The 23,691-nt window shown below is 39.2% G+C and overlaps 1 protein-coding gene across 5 annotated transcripts in view; it reads left to right on the top strand.

Annotated features, from left to right (window-relative positions):
* PTPRB (protein tyrosine phosphatase receptor type B) overlaps positions 1-23,691 on the top strand; it is a 113,219-nt gene that overhangs the window by 31,899 nt on the left and 57,629 nt on the right. For 4 of the 5 annotated variants that reach the window (XM_072843267.1, XM_072843270.1, XM_072843268.1 and 1 more), the window contains 6 exons: positions 11,537-11,812; positions 12,691-12,948; positions 14,641-14,904; positions 16,640-16,909; positions 18,760-19,020; positions 23,356-23,622. In XM_072843267.1, the coding sequence (XP_072699368.1) occupies positions 11,537-11,812; positions 12,691-12,948; positions 14,641-14,904; positions 16,640-16,909; positions 18,760-19,020; positions 23,356-23,622 (1,596 nt within the window). The remainder of the gene's footprint in view (positions 1-11,536; positions 11,813-12,690; positions 12,949-14,640; positions 14,905-16,639; positions 16,910-18,759; positions 19,021-23,355; positions 23,623-23,691) is intronic. The other variant, XM_072843269.1, reaches the window with a different exon arrangement.

Here is a 23,691-nt window from a genome sequence, read left to right as displayed (position 1 = left end):
CCCACTAGATGTGCTCTAAATTCTCCAACGACTTTGATGTTTTATGACTTCATTACTCTTCCTTTTAACCTTATCTTTACTTGTCACAATGGTGAACTTTTTACTTCCATTCAGAAAGCCTAACAGAAAAATTCTGGAAGGCACATTTGAGAAATGTGTTGTCCTTATTACAAGAAATGTGTTGTCCTTCTTGCAATTTCACGTTCGACCTGAACAGAGATTGGTTCCTTAGCCATAGTATTTTAAAGAGATGTGAGACCTTTCAGTTCTCAGGACAGTTAGAGCAGAGTCAGGAAATGCAGCCAGGTTCATGTAATAAGTCAATCAAATATCAATTCCCTTATTTTTTCGGAGAAAAATTAAGAAAGCCTGATTACTGAAGGCTTCCTTCAGATGAAACTTCAAGATCATTTCAGAGATTTGCAGGAACTTAAATTGAAAAGAAATACTACTGGTGAAGAAGTTGGTTATGTTTTATACAGAACCAGAGAGAGACTGAAATCAACCACATAATTAGAACATTTTACATAAGTTCAAGTGGTTAGGTTTTTAGGCATAAACTCGTTGGTCCCTTGGTGTGTGAGGATAGTTTTGTGAACACTCAGATTGCCGCTACTGTGAAATTTGTGACATAGAACTTCCAGATGTGTTCGTTGCATTTGTTAAGATGTCTGTTGAATGGAGCAGAACCAGGTTTAAAAATAGGAAAAGGACTCACCGTGGGTGTCACTAGTCGGATCGCACTCCAAGTTTAATCATGCATGTAGGTGTGCCAAGTCCGGAGACATTTGTGAAATGTAAGAAATATTTGCATTTTATTGACTATGTTGAGTTAAAAAAAAAAGGCTTCATCAGCATTCAAGTTTTCATCACTTTTCTGAAGGAGTTACTTTTTACAGTATCACAAATAAACTTTTCACCACAAATTCTATGAGGTCTGTGATAAATGTGAAGAATGAAATTTGCAGGTGACGGTTATAGAATGTTATATGATAGTATAATGCTTAGGATTCTCTACATTTAAAAAATAATTTTATTTAAATAAAGATGTTTTTAATGAAGATTTTTTTTAATGTTTTGGGGAAGATTTTTTTTTTTTTTTGGTTGGTTGGTTTGGTTGTTACTCGCTTTTTGTCATCAGCGCTTTCTACATTTTAAGGACATATGTGAATTTTTTTTATTTAGTGGAGAGAAAGTACTAGGATTTCTCTAAATTGCTAAGCTGCAGAAATGAACTCTGCGAAGCATGTTTTATTCTTAGTGAAGTAGGAGCAGCTAGTAGTAGACTATTAAGTCTGGGATATATATAACTTCAAACAAAAAAGAGTTATTCAAAATGTGTTGAGCTCTCCTTACTCCATTTTGCCGGTCTGATTGGTCTAGAATAAAAGAGAATGAGAGCAAGACATGATTTGGCTAAAGATACAACAGTTGCTTAGATTATCTCTGTATCATTCTGAGTGTGATTTGTCTGATTGTTTTTCCTGATAAGTTGTCCGAAACAATTAGTTTAATGTCATGTAGACTTGACCTTAAAGATAAAAAGAAAAAAAAAAAAACTATAACTAAATGGGAACTGTTTTACCGACAATCAGTGTTCCCCCCAGATTTTAAATCAGAATTAAAAAAACATATGTGGATTCAGCAAACATTCATCAAGCGTGGGTACTGCAGGGAAGTATGCCAAGTGGTGACTAGTGTGCTCATGAGGACGCTGAACAAAACCCAGTCCCTGCCCTGGCGGTCTGCAGAGGGGAGGGAAGGTCATGATGAAGGTGGGGACAGAGCTTTCCCATTTCTTTCCTGGATGAAGACCCTGCCCTGCCCCGCAGACGCCATGCTTCCATAGTCCCAGAGACATTGGGCAGTTCTCAGGTTTCTTTAGTCATGAAGCTGGTTGATGCGATAACCATAAAGTGAAAGCCAGATTATTTTGTTGTGAATTTGTAACAAATCAAATAATGAAGACATTATGGAAGAACTCTAACACCTATAACTCCTGTCCTCGGAGTCTAAGCAGAGGGCCGCAACCCGGTGGCTCCTAGGGGTGTCTAGGTGTCTAAATAGTAATGTGTTTGGTTTGGCTCACATAACATTTGAGAAAAATCCAGATTATTTTACCAGCTTTAAAAATGGAAAATTCACATAAGTACCAGATTCATGGGTTCCCCTAAAATATCGCAAGATTTGGCAAAGCTGGACCACTCTGCCTAAAATTCTCTAGAACAAAGTTGTAGTTTCTCCTTTTAGATACTAATTCACTGGAATCCCCCTGGGCCATCCATTTATTTCTGTACTTGAATGCAGGCCAAGGGCACTTGAGTTGGTTTAAATGAAACTTTAGAGTTTTCATTTAGAACCTTTTGGGGGGGCTTGTTTCTTCCCACAAATAAGTAGTTTTCCAGTATCTAAAATGGCTTCGAGCACATGATATTCAATAAATATTGATTAAATGGATAGACAGATGGATGAATGAATGGCTAGATGAATGGGGGATAGATAGATAACGAATGAATAAAATGAATATTTTAGGTAAAATGAAGAATATATGTATTCAAAAAATATGATATCTTCTCCTTGGGTTATAAGTAGGTTATAAAACCCAGAGAAGTGGTGGTCTGGTAATAGAGAGCTTCACTTATATGAAGACCATCTTTATAGTATATGCCTTCTTGTTAGGCAGTTTCAGCTACTTAATAATCTAGAACAAAGCGTGAAAACAATTAGATCTTTTAATATAGCTAATTCCTTTGTGTTTAGTAAGAAACACTTTAGGAGCATTAATTACCAAGTCACCGTATCAGCTATTATATCCATTTCAAAATATTATTTATTGTATTAATTTACTAGAGCTTCTATGACAAAATACCAGACCACGTGACTTAAATAATAGAAATTTATTTTCTGATGATTCTGGAGGCTAGAAGTCCCAGGTCAAGGTGTCGGCAGCTTTTTTTTCTGAGGATTCTCTAATTGGCTTGCAGATGGCTGCCCTTTTTTGCTGTATCCTGCCATGCTCATCCCCCTGTCTGGTCATCTGTGTTCTGGAAGGACACCCGTCATATCGGATTAGGGCCCACCCTAACCGCCTCATTTTGACTTCATTACCTCTTTAAAGGCCTTATCTCCAAATACAGTCACATTCTAAAGTCCTAGGGGGTTAGGGTTCCAACACATGAATTTTAGAGGGACACAATCCAGAGCTTTAAACATAAGTCAACCACTTCTCAATACTGTCTGTGAGCTACCTGCATCAAAATCTTTAGCAGAACTCCTTATAAAAGCACATATGTTCTTGGTTTCTACTCCACATATAATGAATGTAGAAGAAGCAGAGCCTCGGGTGTCTGATTTTAAACAAATTATCACAGTGAATCGTTGCACAGCGAAGTTCAAGAGCCATTGACATAGTTTTTCTATCATTTATTGGCATTAATTTTTTTAAGATTTTATTTTTTTATTCATGAGAGACACAGAGAGAGAGGCAGAGACACAGGCAGAGGGAGAAGCAGGCTCCACGCAGGGAGCCCGACGTGGGACTTGATCCTGGGTCTCCAGTATCAGGCCCTGGGCTGAAGGCGGCGCTAAACCGCTGAGCCACCCAGGCTGCCCCCCCCCCTTTTTTTTAAGATTTTATTTATTTACATTGGCATTAAGATTCTGATACCATTCCTCTTTAGGCATGGCTAAATCTATAATACCTGAGAATATTTATTATCTTAACCAGGAAGGAAATAACACTCGAGTAAACTTACGACACACTTGGTATGTGACAAACACTGTTCTAGAATTTATGTACGAACTCAAAATCACCCTGTAATGTAGGCGTTATATGTATTATCATCCCCATTTTATAAATTAGGAAACAGGCCTGGAGAGATTAGTGACTTGCTCGGAGCAACTTGGTTAGCAAGTGTTGGAAAAGGCTGTTTGGGGGAACCCAGCTCTCAACCGTGATGCAACCTGCCCCTTCCCAGCACTCCCTAGAAAGAAAATTTAATGGTATGTGGTCAGTCTAATATGTATTTTATACTTTTACCTACTGAATAAAGTAGGTGGAAGGATTTTAGATACTATAAAAGCACAAGACAAATAGAGCAAGTTTACTATGATTACTTTCAGTTGGAGGTAAGATTGACATTCATGAGAATTAACGAATCACAAACCACACAGCTAGTATGGTCGAACCAGGACTTGTACCCACGTTTGCTGGCTCAACTCCAGTTCTTCCCACTACTCTGCAGAACGGATATAACGTTTAAGTTGGTATTATTCCTTCAAATTACCAGATGGCATTTTGTTACTACTTTTCAAGTCAACTTTTAAAGAAGAAAAAGTATATGACAAATTACCTTAAATCTATGTATATGTAGCCTGCACGAGGACGGAAAAGTGATTAAATGTGTTTTAGTGCGAAGAAATTATAAGCAGCTCTTAATTTTCAATTGTGTGGAACTTCTGGTGATGGATTTTAATACTTAGCCATTGAGCCATTGACAGTCTACTTGTCTCAGGAATTCTAAGTTCAGGCTGAGCTATGAATATGCAATGAACCAACCTAGTGCTCTGAACTTGATCTCCTTTTGAGGGTTTGGGAAGCTGCTTCCATCAGCCTGGCTTCCGCTGGTGGCCATGACATTCTACGGCTCAGCAAGAAAGATGTAAGATCTTGTTTGCCCAGACAGTATAAGAGAAGAACAAAGAATCATTTTTTCACCTTCCATTTCCAGACATCAATTTGCTGGAATCCCCCTGGGGGATAAAGGATAATTTTGTAGGAGAACTCAAGCCCGTGCTATCTGTATGGATGTGTACCAGGGAAGATGAACATATGCCCCTAACCATATAATATGCAAATAAAGTTTGCATATAGATTTCCAGGAATTTTTGGTGTTGGTTTTGCTTTCCTTTTATATGAAAAAAACTCACGTTAAAAAAGCAAACAGAGCAGTATAATTAACCACCATGTGCTCGGCAGCTACCTTCAACAGTTACCCACTGATCACCGATCTTATTTCAGCTGTATCTCCACCCTCCCCGACCCCCCACCATTCTGACGCAATCCAAGCCATCGTCTGATTCCACGTATACATATTTCACACATTTCGGAAAGATAAGAGTTATTTTCATGTAAGCACTGTCTCACTGTATACCTAACATTAACAGTAAGGTTGAGAGGCACACAGTAGGTGCTTGATCATGAGTTTCTACACAGGGGAAGCCTTCTGGGCAGCAGTGTGGTTGGCAGGAGAGACCAAGGGCCTTCTCGTGATGCGGCGTTTATGTAGCACTCTAGATACTACTGGGAAAGTCTCAGTTGTGCGTATGGAGAATTGGAGCGAGGCTGCCCAAGGACACCCTGAGGATGGCGGTGTCGAGGTTTCCATCGGTGCTCACCTGACCCGTGCTCACTAGAGGCAGTCGGCTGCTCTCCCACTCCACCACCCTCCTTCTCTCGCGTCTCTAAATCCTACTTTGAACTTCCAAGCTCCCTCCAACCCATGTCCTTCATGGAGCCAACCTGTTTGACCTCAGTCCTCAGCTGTCACTCGCATCTGCACATCCAGTGGAGTTGCTGGCCGGGGTGACTCTTCACAGCAAGGACAGCCGCAGCGTGGACGCCAGCCGTTTACCACGAGCTCACTGGCTGCTGGGGCCAAGCCTCACCTTTGCCTCCATCCCCCCTCAACACTTACTACTCTGTGCAGTTGGTGCTGTTGGGTCTTACAGATGCGGAAACTGAGCTCCAGTGAGCTTCGGCCACGTGCCCGGTCACCACTGTAAGTGACAGTGATGGGATGTGGAGCCACGTCCAGTGTGACATTAGAGCCAGCCTCCCTGGGACTTCACCTTTTGTTTACCTGTTCCACGTAATACCTTAAGCGCCCAAGATGGCTGGAGGCTCCCAGAAGAGCATCTATGACTTACGTACCTGGGGCCCCAAAATGATGAGCCTCGGGGGAACAAGGCATCCCACCTGCTATGAATGATGATGCAAATAACTGTGAAAACGGCTTTAATTACCCCTTCCAGGATCTTAAGACCTGGAAAGTCCACGGCTACCTGAACATCACCTCTAGTGTATGAAGTCAATAAATCAAATGCATGTTACTCTGGTGAATTCTCACACTATAGTATGTCATCTTAAAAGAAGTCAGGAAGCCAACCATAGCCAGCAACAATCACAAAGTAAAAGAAAATTGTCTCTCTATAAATATATCTAATTAACCGCTGATTGTGAGCAATTGCTTTTTCACTTTGCTCTCCTTCCCGTTTTCAAAAACGCACCAACCGCCCCCATCCCTCCATTTGTGGCTTTTGCTGTACCTTCACCTTGATTTCCATGAGAAAAATCCCATTTATTGTGTAGGAATAGTTGGTGTCCAGTGCATTTTATGTAGAGTGCTACATAAATGCAGCTTCCAGCCTCCTAGCCACCCTGCTTTTAACTAGAAAATAATCCCAGTTTTGGTAGTTACAGAAATGGGCCCTATAATTACTAAAAAGATAGATCTCTTGGCCTAGAGTTAGCGGTGAAGGTTAAGGTGCAGGGATGGGGAATAATATCCTGTTTGAGGAGACCTTGAATGCCTCCAGAGAAACTTAGACTTCATCTCACAGGGAGATCTTGGGGCCATAAGAAGGATGAGGATGGTGATGGGGAAGATAGACAATGTAGAGAAAACAGTAGAGAAGATGGAAACAGTAGAGAAAAGATGGAAAATAAGGAAGACACCCAGAAAACTCTGGAGCAACTCAGACACCAGGCAGTGGGATCCCAGGTAAAGGCAGCAAGATTAGGGAAACAAAAGGAAGAGCGGAGAAAAAAATGTTTTTTAAAGAATCCAGAGTAACTTTCACAGCCACAGAATTCGGTTTAGCTGTGGTTAGTGTTGTTAATCATTTTATCTCTGCTACAACGTTCAGACCATCGAATGGAAATTCTATGAATTTACCGATTATTTTCCATAGACCTCTGGTTTGAGGATTGTATTATTACACTGAAGATGCATTGAAGACATCACCTGTCCCAGGGTGGCTTGGGCAGGTGTACTACTTGTTATGTGTGTGTGATATAAATGAGACACTTGACACCTTCGACCTCCTGCTCCATCTGAGAAAGCAAATTGTAAGCTATCAGCTCCAACCCAGGGACACTGTGATGCTATCAGGACTTCAAGAAAAGCTTTTGGCACTAACCCATGGATGGCCTGCGATCTTGTTAAAACGCTGAATTTATTTCCAAAATAAATGCTATCATTTCAAATTCTAAGCAACAGAAACCCCCATATCACTAAATAATCATGTATTCGTGGCCATACAAAGGCATTTTTAAAGCAGGTGTTACTTGCTATTTGTATGCAAGTATGTATGTATGTATGAGATGCTCCTTCCTGAGTCCCATTTTTTAAAAAGGGAAACAAAGAAGACATCATCTTGGTTCAGAAATCCAGCCGAACTTCATCTTACCCTCAAAGAACGGAAAAATTAGGTCGACATCAAGACCACTTACGAAATCCTCAGGCTTCCTGATACTAGTAGATTCATGGAAACATAGCAGCTATTTTAAATATCGCAGAACTTTACCTTTGACATTCCGTACTCCAGGTCTGTCTGAAACCGAGAAGCACAAAGATGTCTCAAATTTATGGCTAAAGATACATCTATGATACATCGGCTGCGATTAAATTACTGCTTTGTGGTTTTCAACGGTTCTCGTGGTTTATAAAACTTCACTAGTCACACATAAGAGGGATACATGGAAAAGCCAGGGAGGCTGCCAATGCGCATCCGTGGGCTTTGGCACCTGTAGCCATCGGTGTGAATTGTGTAAGTCAAGCAGGGTTTCCGAATTACAGGCAATCTGTCATATGAGCAAAAGATTCCGTACATATAACTACATTTTCAAATAGTGTTAGAAATCTCTCTCTTGCATTCATATATGTGGGTGTGTGTATATATATATACATATGAAATTCATGTGTATATAAGTATATATGTAATATATATGAAATTCACTTATATCTACATAATATAGACGTAATTCATATAAATATATGTATATATGAATACATTCATTTTATGATTTTATACATACATATAAATACATATAAACACATATAATACATTTTATATATACATATAAATATATGTGTTTATGAATACATATATATATGAATTAGCACCCCTTTTGGAGGCACCTAATTTGTTTCTAATAAAATATTGAGAACTTTTTAAAAATTATTATTATTACAGCAGTTTTCCTTGGGCTGAGGCTGAAAAGCAGTCTGAAAACTCTGTAACTTCTGCAGCATTGGTAGCAAGCGTGGCCAAGTGCCAGCCCAGGACTTTATCACAGTATAAATGGAGTTTTAAGTGTTTGTTTCCAGCGCAGGTTCTCGCAGCCCAGGCACTTCCCAGCCTTATTGTTCCTTTGTTCTAGCGGATGTACAAAGGATTGACTGTTTTGTTTTCTGGCTCAGAGAGATTAGATAAAGTCTGCATTTCTGAACTTCGTCCTGTACGCACGCAACCTTAAAATTCATTTTCTCTAGCTTCTATTTTGCAGATTATATATGGCTTAGGTTTTACTGATCATACTGTGATCTTCTTTAACCCTTATCTGGCTTGTAGCCATCAGCGACAGTATTGATCTGGTCCGAGCTATCGCTGCAAAGCAGCCGTCCCTCTCACCCTTGTCCTCAAAATGCCTCTTCCGCAAAAATGTGTCATCTCGATCGGCTGTGACAAGGTTGTTCTTGACTTTCATTGGCTTCCAGAATCTCCTGGTAGTGAAGTACCTTATTCTTGCTGGGCAACAATAACAACAAAAAACTTTCTGGGAGGGGAAATTCTGTTCTTTCTTCTTGTTACACGTTCTTAATTACAGACTATGCTATTGGATAGGATAGAAAAATGTAAATAATATTGCCAGGAAAAAAAAAAACGGCTGTTTTTCCTCAAGAACCTATAAATGAGAATCATCTTGGGAATTTTTAAATTTTATCTTAGTAGTTAGAAAGTTAGGTCATGGGAATAAGCTGATAAGATTTTATCAAGTTTTTGTGTTTTTCTTCATGAAGAAGGCAATTGAGGCTATTAGTTTAGCTTTAAAAAATTGTATCCCACAATTTTTTAAATTCCACTGCCTCTAACTTCTCAGTGATTCAGAGGAAGCCCTTTTTTATGATCAAGTAGGGAGCATAAGTTCATATTACTTATGCCAGGTAACACCGGCTCTATACTTCCTTAAAACACCCGAGAAGACAGATCTGATTATGACACTGCCCAGACAGACGGGCGGGGGAATTGGGGGGTGGAGGCTTACATCGGGGGAGTAACTTGTCCAAAGTCTCATGACTAATACATGATGGACCCGAGGATCTGAACCAGGTTCTATCTGACCCCAAAGCCCACACCCTCTGCCACTACGTTTCTCTGCTTCCGTGGTGGGACCTCCTCCTGTTTACAGAAATAATAACAACAACAGTAGCTGACATTGAACACCTGCTATGTGCCAGACACCGTTCTAAGGGCTCTTGATAAGACACTCAATTTAACCTTCGTAGATATCTTGCCAAAAAGGTGGTATTATTATCAGCCTTGCATAGATGAGCCGGTGGAGGCACAGAAAGCTTAAGGAATTGCCCGAAGTACCCAGCTACAGAACAGGAGAGTCAAATTCAGGCCCATGCTGTCAGACTACAGAGCCCGCCCTCTTCAGGTGAACCTCTGCTGTGCTGGGGCATCAGCCACACAACCTGGCGCTTTGGACTCTGAACTACCGCTGTCTCAGCTTCCTTGTCAGCTGACATTTATATTGTTATTAGTTCTTGTATTATAAAATGTTATGTGGCTTGTGGGCTTTTTGCAGTATGATGTACTCATATAAAAACACAAAAAAAGACATTAGATTGGCCATAATCTGTAGTTAGCTTATGAGTCGTGTCTCTATGTGACCCATAGAGAGTCATAGGAGCTATCTGGCCATAAATACCTTTTTTTTATATATAAGATTTTTTATTTATTTACTCATGAGAGACACACAGAGAGAGGCCAGAGACACAGGCAGAGGGAGAAGCAGGCCCCATGCAGGGAGCCCGACATGGGACTTGATCCCAGGACTCCAGGATCACGCCCTGGGCTGAAGGCGGTGCTAAACCGCTGAGCCACCCTAAATACCTTTTTAATACAGAATAAGGTTACCTTGTTCCTATCTGTAGTAATGTCAGTCACAGCAAACATCTTAAAACAGACTGTTCTAAGAAGATTCTAGAATCTGAAGTTATTTCGTGAGCAAAATAGAATTTACCAAGATGTAGATAAGAACTGAAATCCCTGTAGCCTTGCCACTAAAACATCTGACCTGGCTTTGAACTTTAGCCTCCAATATCTTGATCCGACTTTCTAGATCAAGAACCAAGTTGGATTTCTGAAAATTACTCGTATATAAATGTCTCTCAATGCCGCTATTCCCTGCATTCAGGGTAGGGAGGGCCTTCTTTCTCTGATGGCCCCACTGCATCATAGAATGGCTGATCATTCATACTATTGACGTCGTTCCTAACCCAGGGACAAGGTGCTCATCCTATTTCAAGTTCCACGGTGAAGATTCAGTACACTGGACAACACGGGAAATGGGAAATGGGACTCCTCAAACTCACCCAACTCTCACCCAACTCTCACCCAACTCTCGTTGAACCTAAGTGAACAAGCTAGGTGCAGGACCAACCCCCTCCACCCACTCTGGAGGCTTCAGCAGCTCCAAAACATCCCCGAACTTAAATCGAGAAAATCTAAGGACAGAGGGAATCCCAGGTGTGGGGAGAATTCATTTTTACAAGCAACCTAGGCTAAGCTCATAATCAGGTCTATATTTTTTGTGGTTTTATGATATTTAAAAACAACCCAAAGTCATATATATATATATATATATTTAACTCCCCAAATCCACAACCTAAAAAAGAAAAAGTTTGATACACATTTCAAACTATTTCTTAGTATCTGTATTTCCTGTTGAGATGTTTAGTACTTATCCAGGCATAGCCTGGGTGTTTGTCAGTGTGTGGAAAGTGCTAACCTTCCAAGCCAAAGAAAATATAACCTTACTTGGAATTCTAAGCTCAGAGCTGTCTTAACAAAAAAGTTTTATTAGAAAAAGAAGTTTGGGGATCCCTGGGTGGCGCAGCGGTTTAGCGCCTGCCTTTGGCCCAGGGCGCGATCCTGGAGACCCGGGATCGAATCCCACGTCGGGCTCCCGGTGCATGGAGCCTGCTTCTCCCTCTGCCTATGTCTCTGCCTCTCTCTCTCTCACTGTGTGCCTATCATAAATAAATAAAAATTAAAAAAAAAAGAATTAAAAAAAAAGAAAAAGAAGTTTGTATGATGAGAAGCTAAGTGGAGTAATACCGATTTGTTTCACGGGCAGCAGATTCTTCAAAGTTTTTAAGGAAAAAGAATCTGGGTTACAGCAAACTAGCATGTGTCTGCAAAAGCCTTGAAGCCATGTTCTCTCTTTTGGATTTTTGCCTTGCAGATCCTTTACCACCTGCTAAGTTTGAAGTCAATGAAGAGAAGACGACTTCAACGAGCTTGCATGTTTGGTGGACTCCTTCTTCTGGAAAAGTCACCTGGTATGAGATAGAGTTGTTTGACAATGACCAAAAGATACAGGAGACTCAAATTCAAGAAAGTACTTCATTGAACGAACATACATTTTTTAACCTCACTGCTGGTAGTAAATACAGTATTGCCATCACAGCTGTTTCTGGAGAGAAACGTTCCCTTACAATTTACACCAATGGATCCACAGGTAAGACTTGCTTACAGATAGTTGAGTATTTATTGTCTATAATAATCCCTTTTAGGATTATATTAAAATTGAAGAGATAGAAGTAAGATTGCCTCCAGACCAAAGATGGTACATAGGGAGGTAGGTGGGTAGGTAGATAGATAGACGAGTGCCGCGCAGTATGGTGGGAAAGCTAGACTAAAAATAAGGAGATGTGGCTGTGCTGCTAGCTTGCTAGGTGATTTTGAACAAGTTCTGGGACTTCTCTGGACCTGGATTTTCTCCAAAATGAAGTAGATGTTTCCTAATGGCCTTTCTAACTCAAATCTTAGGCAACAGCAGTTTCTACCTCAGTTTCTGATTTTGTTCCATAATGTGTATGGCCATTAGTGTTTTTCTCCTGTGTGATGCTCTTCTCATAACATCAAGTCATGATGTTTCCTACATTCTCTGACATCTGGAACTAGTGTCTTCTTGCACCCACACATCCAGATGTCAACGACATGCTTCACCTCCTTCCATGAAACACTGTCCTTCTGATCATGGTCTCTCCTCTCATTTTCTCTCTGGCTTTCTTGCTATTTTTCTGTTTTTCATCTTCCGTAGTTCTTCTCTCTTGTCTCTCTTTGCTGCTCAGCCATGTCATACTTTATTGGCAAAAATTACCCTAATACCTATTAAGTAGGGGAGAGGTAAACTATGATGTAGCTTTAGGTGCGGACTTTGAAAAAAGCATTAATTCAGATTCCAGTGAAATTTCAACAACGCTGTTTTCATTACTTTTTGCACAAATGAGATGTACAGAAGCATACCTAAAGGTGTGATTTCCAACTAAATGTGTCTCTGTCTTCTATAAGGAATTATGAGTGACCCTTTGGAAATGCATTTTGTTTTCCCAGTGCCATCCCCAGTGAAAGATATCAATATTTCAGCAAAAACCAATTCTCTCCTGATTTCCTGGTCCCATGGCTCTGGGAATGTGGAAAGCTACCAGCTGATGCTGATGGATAAAGGGAACCTCGTTTGTGGCAATGTCATGGACAAACATGCTACTTCCCACAGTTTTAATGACCTGATACCTGGCCACCTCTATAACCTGACCATTGTGACCGAGGCTGCAGGGCTGCAAAACTACAGATGGAAACTGGCCAGGACAAGTGAGTTCCACTAACTAGCTAAACAAAAATAAAGCTCAAATCATTGAAATGTTTAATAACCACGGCTTATTATATTACTGAGATAATGCTAATATGAGACAAATTGAAATTTATATGTTATAGAAGGCCTTTAAGATGTACCCAATCTTCTATTCAGAAAAAGAGGGATTCCCTTGTATTCTAAATTTTAGACCAGCCTGAAGTAGTAGCAAAGTTAACCACTGATACAGTCTCAGCTTGTCTTTTTAGTATTCTGACCTCTTTGGTAAGGATTCTTACCTCCTTTTCTTAAATAAGCATCTGTTGCCTTTGTGACATCACTTACAATGAGCCAAGATTTGTTTTCTTGGTGCTATATGAAGACCTGCTCCTGTGAAACAGCCATTTCTTAAATGCTGTGTCCAAGAAAACATGTCCTACAGGAGCTATTCTCACAGCCTAACATAGCCAGATACACTAATCTGTGCTAAATTTTAATGAATAATTCATGTACACATTCAATCATTTAGTATCTATTGAGTATAAACTACATGCTAGGCATTGTGGATATAACAGTGCCCAAGAAGGCCAAAGTCTTTGCCCTTATGCAACTCACATTCCAGTGGATTCTAATGCTTCTAGTGGGTCTAATGTGTTAATAAATTCCCTTTCTCAGTAAGTTATCTAATTTTAAGAGAAACTTTTAGGTATGTAGTGCCTTAGAAATTACTCTAATGGGAAGAGCTCTTGGCACTACCAGAGATTGATGGGAAAAATATTTGGGGGGCACATGTACATTTACATACCTTCCACATCACACCTCAAAGATGTATAGATGTTCCCAAAAAAACGTGCCATATATCTCAGGGCGCCTACTGGCTCAGTTGGAGGAGCATGCAACTCTTGATCTCAAGGTTGTGAGTTTAAGCCCCATATTGGGTATAGAGATTGCTTAAAAATAAACTCTTTTTTTAAAAAAGTACCTTAAATAGTGCTTGCTTCAGCAGCACATATACTAAAAAGTACCTTAAATATATTTTAAGAATTGTATATATATAGCAAGAGCAAATTACACTTCTCACTGGCCTATGCAAAATCAATGTGCTGTGCCTATTTTTAAAATGAAACGTTCATTTTTATTTTGCTATTAGTGAAGACCAAAATTACAACGTAGCCAAGAGGTAGAAAAAATATTCACCAAAGTGTCTTTCTTTTGTAATCATTTTCCTTTGATGAAATAATGACACAATTCTTGAGCTTTGTCATGATTTTATATGAAAGAAAATATTTTTAACAAGCAAAATTTTGTGATGGCCAATTAGCTGACCAATCTATTGATTATGTACTTGCTATTATGAAATACATAAAGACGGGAAGAAATTAGGCAGATGACAGACTTCTTTGAGCATTCCAAGACCTCATTTGCCAGGAAGGATCCATAGGCTCAGTGAGATAGACAGAGGTGGCCAGGGTTGCCCAGTTGGACAGCAGCCAAGTCTGAGCCAGAATCCAGGCTCCTGACTCCCATGTTTATGCTCTTTCCACCAGCCAGACAGCCTTTCTTTGATTTTGCCGTATTATTTTTACTCAAAGTTGTTGCTTTCTTCTGAGCAAGGAATGTGGCTTTCGGGGATTAAGATACAGGTCAAGATTTGGCCATAAAACTGGTACAATATACTGAGTTAAAGTGTCTTTTCCTGTCTTCCCATTTAGCCCCCATGGAAGTATCAAATCTGAAGGTGACAAACGATGGCACTTCGACCTCTCTAAAAGTCAAGTGGCAAAGACCTTCTGGAAATGTGGATTCCTACAACATTACTCTGTTTCACCAAAGGACTATAAAAGAATCCAGAGTATTAGCACCCCAGTTTACTGAAACTCAATTTAAAGACTTAACCCCTGGACGACTTTATCAAGTTACCATCAGCTGTGTCTCTGGTGAATTGTCTGCTCAGAAGATGGCAGTGGGCAGAACAGGTGAGTGTAGGGCTCCAGAATATTCCATGATTGCCCAAATCATTCTCTGATCCATCTTAGAACAGGACAATGTAAGTTAGAAGGAAAACTCTTTTCCCAGCTTGGGCAATATGGTCTACATAACTGAGGGTGCCTATGGGCCAGGGCCCCATACACAGAGTAAAACAGAGGGTTACTTGCATTCATCTGAGTTATTTAAGCAAATGTGTTTGGGGTGATTCCTGAATGATGTGTATAACTGGCTCTGCCCTGTGCTATTTCATGTCACACCACGTAAGTTGTGTGAATGCATTAGCACTGATACTAATGAATAAAACATTTCTGATCGACTCTTATAGTGAAAGCCTGTTAGCACTTACCCATGTTTTCCATAAATTATTTTATTAACTTACATCACCAGATATTTATCCAGTGCCTTCTATGTGTAAATTACTGTGCTATGAGTTTGGAAAGTTGTTAAAATGTCAGGTTCAGCAAACTACACCCTTTGGCCAAATATGGCCTGTGCCCTGTATTTGTGTAGCCCCAAGCTAAGAGTGGTTTTTATATATTTAAAAGGTTTTTTTGAAAAGAAAAAAAAGACAAATATGAGACAGGGACCATATGTGGCCTGCAAAACCTGAAATATTTACTCTGCTGACCATTGCTTTTAAGAGAATTACATTTTAACCAGACAAACGTAGACTATACACACACAAAATAAAAGTAGTACATTATAATAATAGTAATTACATTGATATTTCCATGTATCAGGCACTAACCAAACACTTTACACCATCACCATGAGAGAGGTTCTGTTATTATCATCATTTTACAGAAATTCAGAGAGATCAAGTAGCCTGTGTATAGTCATCCACACAGTAAATGGTGGAGTTGGAATTTAAACCAGAGCATTTAATTCTAGAGTCCGTTCTCTGTGCTGTTAGAGATTCTAAGTAAGAGCCATATGGTGAGAAAAACAAGAGAACAAAATTCTCACTCAGAAGATCAATAAAGATGTGTCAGAAGAAATGGTCTTTAACTGGACCTTAAAAATGTGAGGCTCTTGGCAAGTGAAGAGGGAAAGGAGGGAAGGGCATTTGAGGCAGAAGAGCCCAGGATCCCTAAAGGTCTGCAGAACATGCAATGGGAGGCCAGCGTTGGAGAGAGTGGGGGGGGGAGGTAGGGAGGGGGGCTGCACAGAGGAGTCAGAATTAAGACCAGAAGGGTCTGATTTTGGAAAGCTGCAAATGCCACTCCCAGGACTTAATGTTTTATTCTGTAATTAATGGGGAGATTTGCATATTTTTAAGCAAAGGAATAATTAGACCAGAGTTATATTGCTTGTCAGTTGAGAAAGAGCGGGATGTCTCATGACCACAACATGCAGTGTCTCTCCCAAAAGATACCACATCCGCCAGTGTCAACATCATGAGAAGCAACATCAATATTGTCCCTAGGGCTGGGGTGCGATCAATAAAACGCAGCGCTCGTATCGCCAGGTTATTAACAGGGTTTCGGGAGATTGCATTCCTGATGTATCACCAAGATGATTTTAGCTTATGTTTCTTGAGCGTCAGATGTCTTTAAAACGAGGAGAGCACACTCATTCACAGTCCACAAACATCAGAAGAGGATAGAGATGTTTTGAATTGCAGGTATGAGGTCTCTTATTTACGGTTGCCCATGAAAAGTGAATGAACATCCTTACTTTTGGTTTTTAGAATCCCCTTTTTGATATTATTTCACCGTTTAGTTCCAGAGAAAGTTGGGAACCTGGAGGCAAACAGCAATGGTTCCACAAGGTCCCTGGTAGTGAGCTGGTCGCCCCCTGCTGGAGACTGGGAGCAGTATCGGATCCTGCTCTTCAATGATTCTGTGGTGCTGCTCAACATCACCCTGGGAAAGGATGAAACACACTACACCATAGATGACATGGGGCTCATCCCGGGAAGACAGTATGAAGTCGAAGTCACCGTGGAGAGTGGGAATCTGAAGAATTCTAAGCGTTGCCAAGGCAGGACAGGTAAGCAAATACCAACGTGTGAATGACTGTTGGAATCTTAACTTGGACCCTCTCCCGAGTAACCCCGGGGAGCTGTCAACGTAATACTCCCATGTTCCCTGAATTTGAGATGTTATGGACTTTTAGACTGAATTAGGTTTGGTGATGTTCAATTTTATCAAATTAGAATATTAAAAATTGCTTCCACTAGTAAGTCCACTCTTTTATAAAAAGGAAGACATTGTAAGCACCAAAGGAATAGGAAACAATCTGAGACTTCTTCCCACAAAAGAAGACAGTTGGCAATTTTTTTGCTAGTGATCAGTGTTAGAGAGCCATTGCCTGGACCTAATGTTGACTGATGAGGGAATTTTGTGTACCAAGGACCGGTTGTTAAAGGGAAGTGGGATATATTTGGATTTTAGGGTAGAGGAGAAAGAAGATCTGGAGACATGGGTTTTGACATTCTTGCTGTCACCACTATACTGTCATTCCTTGGGCAAGCTCACAACAACTCTGTTTCCTCATCTTTCAAATAAGAGAATTGCCCTTCCAAGCTCAATATTTCTATGACCTGGAATATTCCATACTTGGAGTGAAATTCAAATATCTTCTCTCATCTTGCCTGAGGATAAGGAAATAACTACATTGACTCAATGCTCTTCTTAGGAGAATGTCAAAGAAAAGAACCAAGGCACCTCTTGAGCTTGCCAACCAGGTCTTCCAGTAATATCTTCATTTTCCAAATATTAATATCCCTTGGATAATGATCAAAGACCTATATAAGCTTAAACCAAGCTACTTTTAGCATTTCACGGAACAAGCGTCTATGTCCTCTCCAATATTATATCTTAGTCACCTCAAATGACTTGGAATACTGTCAAGAAACAGTAGGGGCTCTTAGCGTGTTGGCGTAATTATGAAGAAAGATTTTCCTACACTGTACCTCTAGGTGAATAAGGTTAGTTGAAGTAGGCTTTGATGTAATGATCCAATTCATTTCAATGTATTAAAAAGGAAGATACAAATCTAGGGACTCAATTAGAATGGAATTAGAGGACATTTCTTTGATGCAAAAAATCAATATAATTTTACACACTTGGTTTTTCCTTAATTTTGTTTCTCTGTTGTTTTGTGGGACCAGTACTTTACTGTTAGCAATGCCTCCTAGAACTTGTAATAATAAAACTTCTTAAAGAAATCGAAACAATTTCACTTCTTTGGATAATGGGAGTCCTTAATCAAATACTGCTATGGCTTGCCAGGTGTACGACTATTACTCTCCCTTTCACGGATACATCCGTGTCCCTTCTCAGAAATGAAGGGAAGAAGCACTTTGTCTTTCTAATCTAACAGGGTAAAAAATACTCCTAACTTCACCTCAAATAATCAAATTTAGAGACCTTTCTCTCTGCTTTTGTGGATGACAAGACTGAATTCAGTATTTTCATTTCATAGAATTCATATGAAGAAATAAATACTCAAGGTAATGTGTAGTCAGAAATAAATGACTTTCCAATAGTATTCTTTTGAATCCTCCCTTCCAGATAGGTTGTATAAACAAAATTTGAGGTGCCCGGCTGGCTCAGTCGGTGGAGCACCCAACTCTTGATATCGAGGTTGTGAGTTCAAGCCCCACAGTGGGTGTAAAGATTACCTAAAAATAAAATCTTTAAAAGACATACACACACAGTTTTTGTGAATAGCTCCCCCTCTGCAACCCACCCCCCACCCCGCTCAAGAGCTCATACACGTTCAGAAAAGAAATGCTGAACTGGAACACTCCTGTGATTGGAAGAGAAGCTCACTAAAAAATACTTGAGCGTTTCTGCGTCAAACCAATGACACAGTCTCCATCACTTTTTCCTTAGTCCCCCTGGCTGTCCTCCAGCTTCGTGTCAAACATGCCAACGAGACCTCACTGGGCGTCATGTGGCAAACCCCGGCAGCAGAATGGGAGAAATACACCATTTCACTAGCTGACAGGGACCTCTTACTCATCCACAAGTCGCTCCCCAAAGATGCCAAAGAATTCACTTTTACTGACCTGGTACCTGGACGAAAATACATAGCTACAGTCACCAGTATTAGTGGAGACTTAAAAAATTCCTCTTCAACTAAAGGAAGAACAGGTAACATTGTTTATAAAGTTTAGACATTAAAAAGTATCCTGTCTACTGAATTGCTTAACATTTAATTTACAAGTGTTCCTTAAATGCCTCTGATGTACTGGTCATTGTTTATGAATTTTTTACTATTGTTGGTTTTCTCTTATGCTAATTTCAACTCTTTGTTATTTTGTTTGTTGGGTTTCTTCTTTTACTTGGTTTTATTTTTAAATGGAAAAAGAGAACAGAGAACAACTTTTCTCAGGAGTTCTGCTGCAAAGGAAAGCAGAGAAATAGGGCATCGTCCGAAAGAGGAAGTATGTTTGAAAGGAGGATTTTATTTAAGGTTAGAAGAAATAACAATATGTTTTATGCTGATGGGAATGTTCTAGAGGAGAGAGGAATGGTGATGATGTCAACAGGGTGGAAGGGTTGCTGCAGTTATTCTATGAGTAAGCAAGCTTTGGGAGCTAGAGCACAAATAAAGGAATTGGCTTTAGAAAGGAGCATGAGTAGTTTGACTTTCAGGTCAGCTGGGATAAAAAAAAAAAGAGTATCGGATGCATATGCCAGTAAGTAGAAAGATGCGGTGGTGGACAAATAGCCTTTGGTAGTGCTCTTCTTTTTCTCAGTGAAACAGGAAGCAAAGTTACAATCAAAGACTTGCTGTTCCCATCTGTACACTCTTGTTGTCCTGTATTCTGTTTCTCTCCTTTTTTCAACCCCACAAAAAATTACCACTTATCATCTCATCTTTCCTTCCTGTATCTCACAAGTTCCGTTTGGGATTAGTTTCCCTGATTTTGGAGAACAGTCTTCAGATTTCTCTATTAGAGTTTTTCGGAACAAACTCTTTACACTTTCATTTATCTGCACGTCTTTCTATAGCTCTCAATGTTGAAAGATATTTTGCCAGGGTTACAATTCTATGCTGAAAGTTATTTTCTCTCAGCATATTGAAGATATTATTGTAGTCTTTCTGACATTTATTCTTGCTGTTTAAAAGTCAGTCTAATTTTCATTTCTCTCTGTATAATCTGTTTACTCTGACTGCTTTTGAGATTTACTCTTTGCCTTTGGTGTTCTGTTGTTTGCAGTAATAACTAGATATAGACTTCTTTATCATGCTTGAGATCATGATGATTTGTGTACTTGCAGATTAATATCTTTCATCAACCCTGGAAATTCTCAGCCGGCCATTAACTCTCTGATATTGCCTCTTGCCTTTTCTCCAGTCCCTCTCTATTCAACTTTTGGTAGTCTAGAATACATATTTTTTCATATTTTCCATGTATTTGCTCTCTGGGCTATATAGTCTGACTAATTTCCTCAGCCCTGTGTTTTAGTTCCTTAATTCTTTCTTTAGCTCCGTCTAATATTTTTTAAAATCCATCCATTGAGTTTTAAGTTTTAATTGTTAATTTCTTCACTTTCAAACATTCTCTCTGGCTCTCTTTCCAAATCTGTTTTGTGCTCTGTTGCTCTTTAGTCATATTTCCATTATCCTCCTTTATTGCAGTCAGTAAATAAACCATTTTTATTTTACCTTCTGTGTCTGATAATTCTAATATCTGAAATCTTCAGGAGCTCAATCCTGTTGTCTATTGAGTTTGCTGCCTTTTGCTCATGGTGCTTTACTTCCTTAAGTGTTTGTGATTTTTCACTATAAACTCATACATCTTGGAAACTTACTCTATGGGAATTCTTTGAGGCTTTCTTTAAAGATGGATTTTAGAAAGAATTTTCTTTTCATTTAATTCTTTGAAGTGCACAGGACTGCTATCAACCCAGACTTATTTTAACCTAAACTGTCAACTTGAAGCTTTTTTTGATCACTCAGATTTTATGAATTTGGTTTGCAAACTCACTGAAACAGTCTTGAGGTTATGAATTCTCAGCAGAAATTTTTTTCTCTAGCACCCAGTGCCAAGGGGGCTGGGGCGATATGAGGAACAGAGAGGGAATATTGATTTCACTTACATTTAGAATGTAACATTTCAGGATTTAATGTTATTCAGGTCACCCATCAGGTTCCTGAGTTTGGGAAAGTCCTACACTTTACCCCCTATTTCATAGACCCTGCAAAGCTGTAAAATCAAAGCTTAAATTTATGTTTTAAAGATGCCTTCAAGATGAAAGTATGCTTCAGTGAACCAATTACCTATCACTTACTTTTTTAGATCTCTGAGAATTCCTTACATTCTTGACAACTCACTCATACATTTACATTTTTATATTTTATCCAACAAATGTAGTTGTGTTTATTGGGGAGGGGGGGTCATGGTATGTAGCCCACTCTACTGCAGGAGTTAGAAATCCAAGGGACTGTTTTAGTCTTAAGATCATTTTCATCATTCCCAGCATTCACATTGCTGGGTCATATGGTGAGTATATTTTTAACTTTGTAAGAAACTACCAAACTGCTTTCTACAATGGTTGTAAAATGTTACATTCCCACCACCAGTGTAGGAGTTCCTCCATAATCTCAACATTACTCAGTATTACAATGGGGTTTTTTTAAACCATTTTAATAAGCATGTGATGGTATCTCACGTGATTTTGATTTGCCTTTCTCTAAGGCCTAATGGTTTTGAACATCTTTTCATATGCTTATTTACCATTCATCTATCCTCTTTGGGGAAGAACATATTTTCAAATATTTGTCCTTTTTTTGATGGGGTTGTTTGCTTTTTATCACTGAATTTTGAGAATTCTTTATATTCCAGGTATTAGTCCTTTGTCAGAAATGTGAGGTGAAATGGTTTCTCTCAGGCTGTGGCTTGTCTTTTCATTAATTTATTAGTGTATTTTGCAGGATACGTTTTTAATTTTGATGTTCAATTTATCAGTTTTCTTCTTTCACGGACCATGCTTTTGGTGCCCTATTGAAGAAATCTTTGTCTTACACAAAGTCACAAAGATTTTACCTAGAATATTTACAGTTATAGGCTTTTAATTGAGGTGAATGATCCACCTTGAGTTCATTTTTATATGTGTATGAGATTTGGGTTAAGGTTTATTTCTTTGCATATGGACATCTAATAATTCCAGCCCTATTTGTTGAAAAGACTATTCTTCCTCCACTGAATTGCCCTCTCATCTCTGTTTAAAAAAAAAAATCCATGAACTATATATATGTTGATCTATTTCTGGACTCTCATTTCTGTTCCATTGATTGGTGTGTCTATCTTTTTGCCGGTATCACACTGCCTTCATTATTTTAGCTTTCTAGTAAGTCTTGAGATCAGATGATGTTACTCTTCCAGCTTTGTTCTTCTTTTTCAAAATCATTTACCATATTAATTCCTTTGCTTTCCATATGAAATTTAGAATGAGAAGTGAATCTTCTGATCCATGTACAGTACTATTTTTTAATGAGTGTATTTGTATCTTAATCCAAAAGTCAACAAACTCTGAGAGGGATTGTGCCAAGCTCCCAATCCTTTTAATTACCATAAATCAGTAAAGAGGCACAAAGATGATATATGTTGATCAAGAGCCAGCTTCAGGATCTATGTAAGATATTTTTAATGGGTAGGTTAGAAATCATAATAGTTGCTAATTAGGAAAAGGTCACAGACTCACAGGATAGACAGATCAGGCTGTGGGCTCCAGGAGTTTGTTAGCACTGTGATAATGGGCTAAATTACTTACATTTTATGGTCTTTGGTTTCCTCCTCAGTAAAGAGGATAATGAAATCATATTTATAGAGTTTGGAATGAAGATCAGGTATTATAATTTCTAAAAGCTATAGAATCTATAATTGGCACATAGCAGACACTCAGTAGTTATCACTACTAGTTGCTATGATTATTATTATTGTTATTATTATTATATGATAATATAATTTATACTGTTGTAGCATTTTAATGTATAGTAATAATGATCCTCTTCAGAATGTGCCAGTAAAGAATTAACCAGTTTCCTAAACTACAACCTAATCATCAGGTTGAAGGGATTTCCCAGTATCACCCCATAACAACCATCAGCTCAGGTAGATAATGTGGCTCTCAGTTCTCGTGAAGTAAGGACAGAGAAAATCACATAAAGTAAGCAATATTCAAAAATAACCCTTTTTTCATTATTGAAAATGTAAATTCAAAACTACTTAATAGGTATGCATCATCTCACCCATGGATCTGAAGTAATTTTGATTTCACATATAAGCAGCTTCTGTATGGGAGTAGTTTGCCATATGCCACAGGAAATAGAGCTGAGAGTCTTATAGCAAAAACATATAGATATATTTTTATCATCTTCAAGACTGTCTCCATTTTTGACTCATTTTGTTACACTTCCCTAGGGTGACTAAATGTCATCTGTTTTTTTTTTTCTTCTCTTTGTCTGCTGTGCTCTAGTGCCTGCCCAAGTGACTGGCTTGTATGTGGCCAACCAAGGGACAACCAGCAGTCTGTTTACCAACTGGACCCAAGCACTAGGAGACATAGAGTTCTATCAAGTCTTACTGATCCATGAAAACGTGGTCATCAAAAATGAAAGTGTCTCCAGCGAGACCAGCAGATACAGCTTCCACGCCCTCAAATCAGGCAGCCTCTACTCTGTGGTGGTAACAACAGTAAGCGGAGGGATCTCATCCCGACAAGTGGTGGTAGAGGGAAGGACAGGTAAGAACACATGAGAAGTCCAGGGTATATTCTAGGACTTTTCAAAGCACCCTAAAAACAGATCCATAT

This window comes from Canis lupus, chromosome 11 (genome assembly GCF_048164855.1).
Source record: "Canis lupus baileyi chromosome 11, mCanLup2.hap1, whole genome shotgun sequence".
NCBI classification, from domain to species: domain Eukaryota; kingdom Metazoa; phylum Chordata; class Mammalia; order Carnivora; family Canidae; genus Canis; species Canis lupus.
Note: the sequence above shows the minus strand (reverse complement) of the source record. Positions and strands in the feature narration are given on the sequence as shown.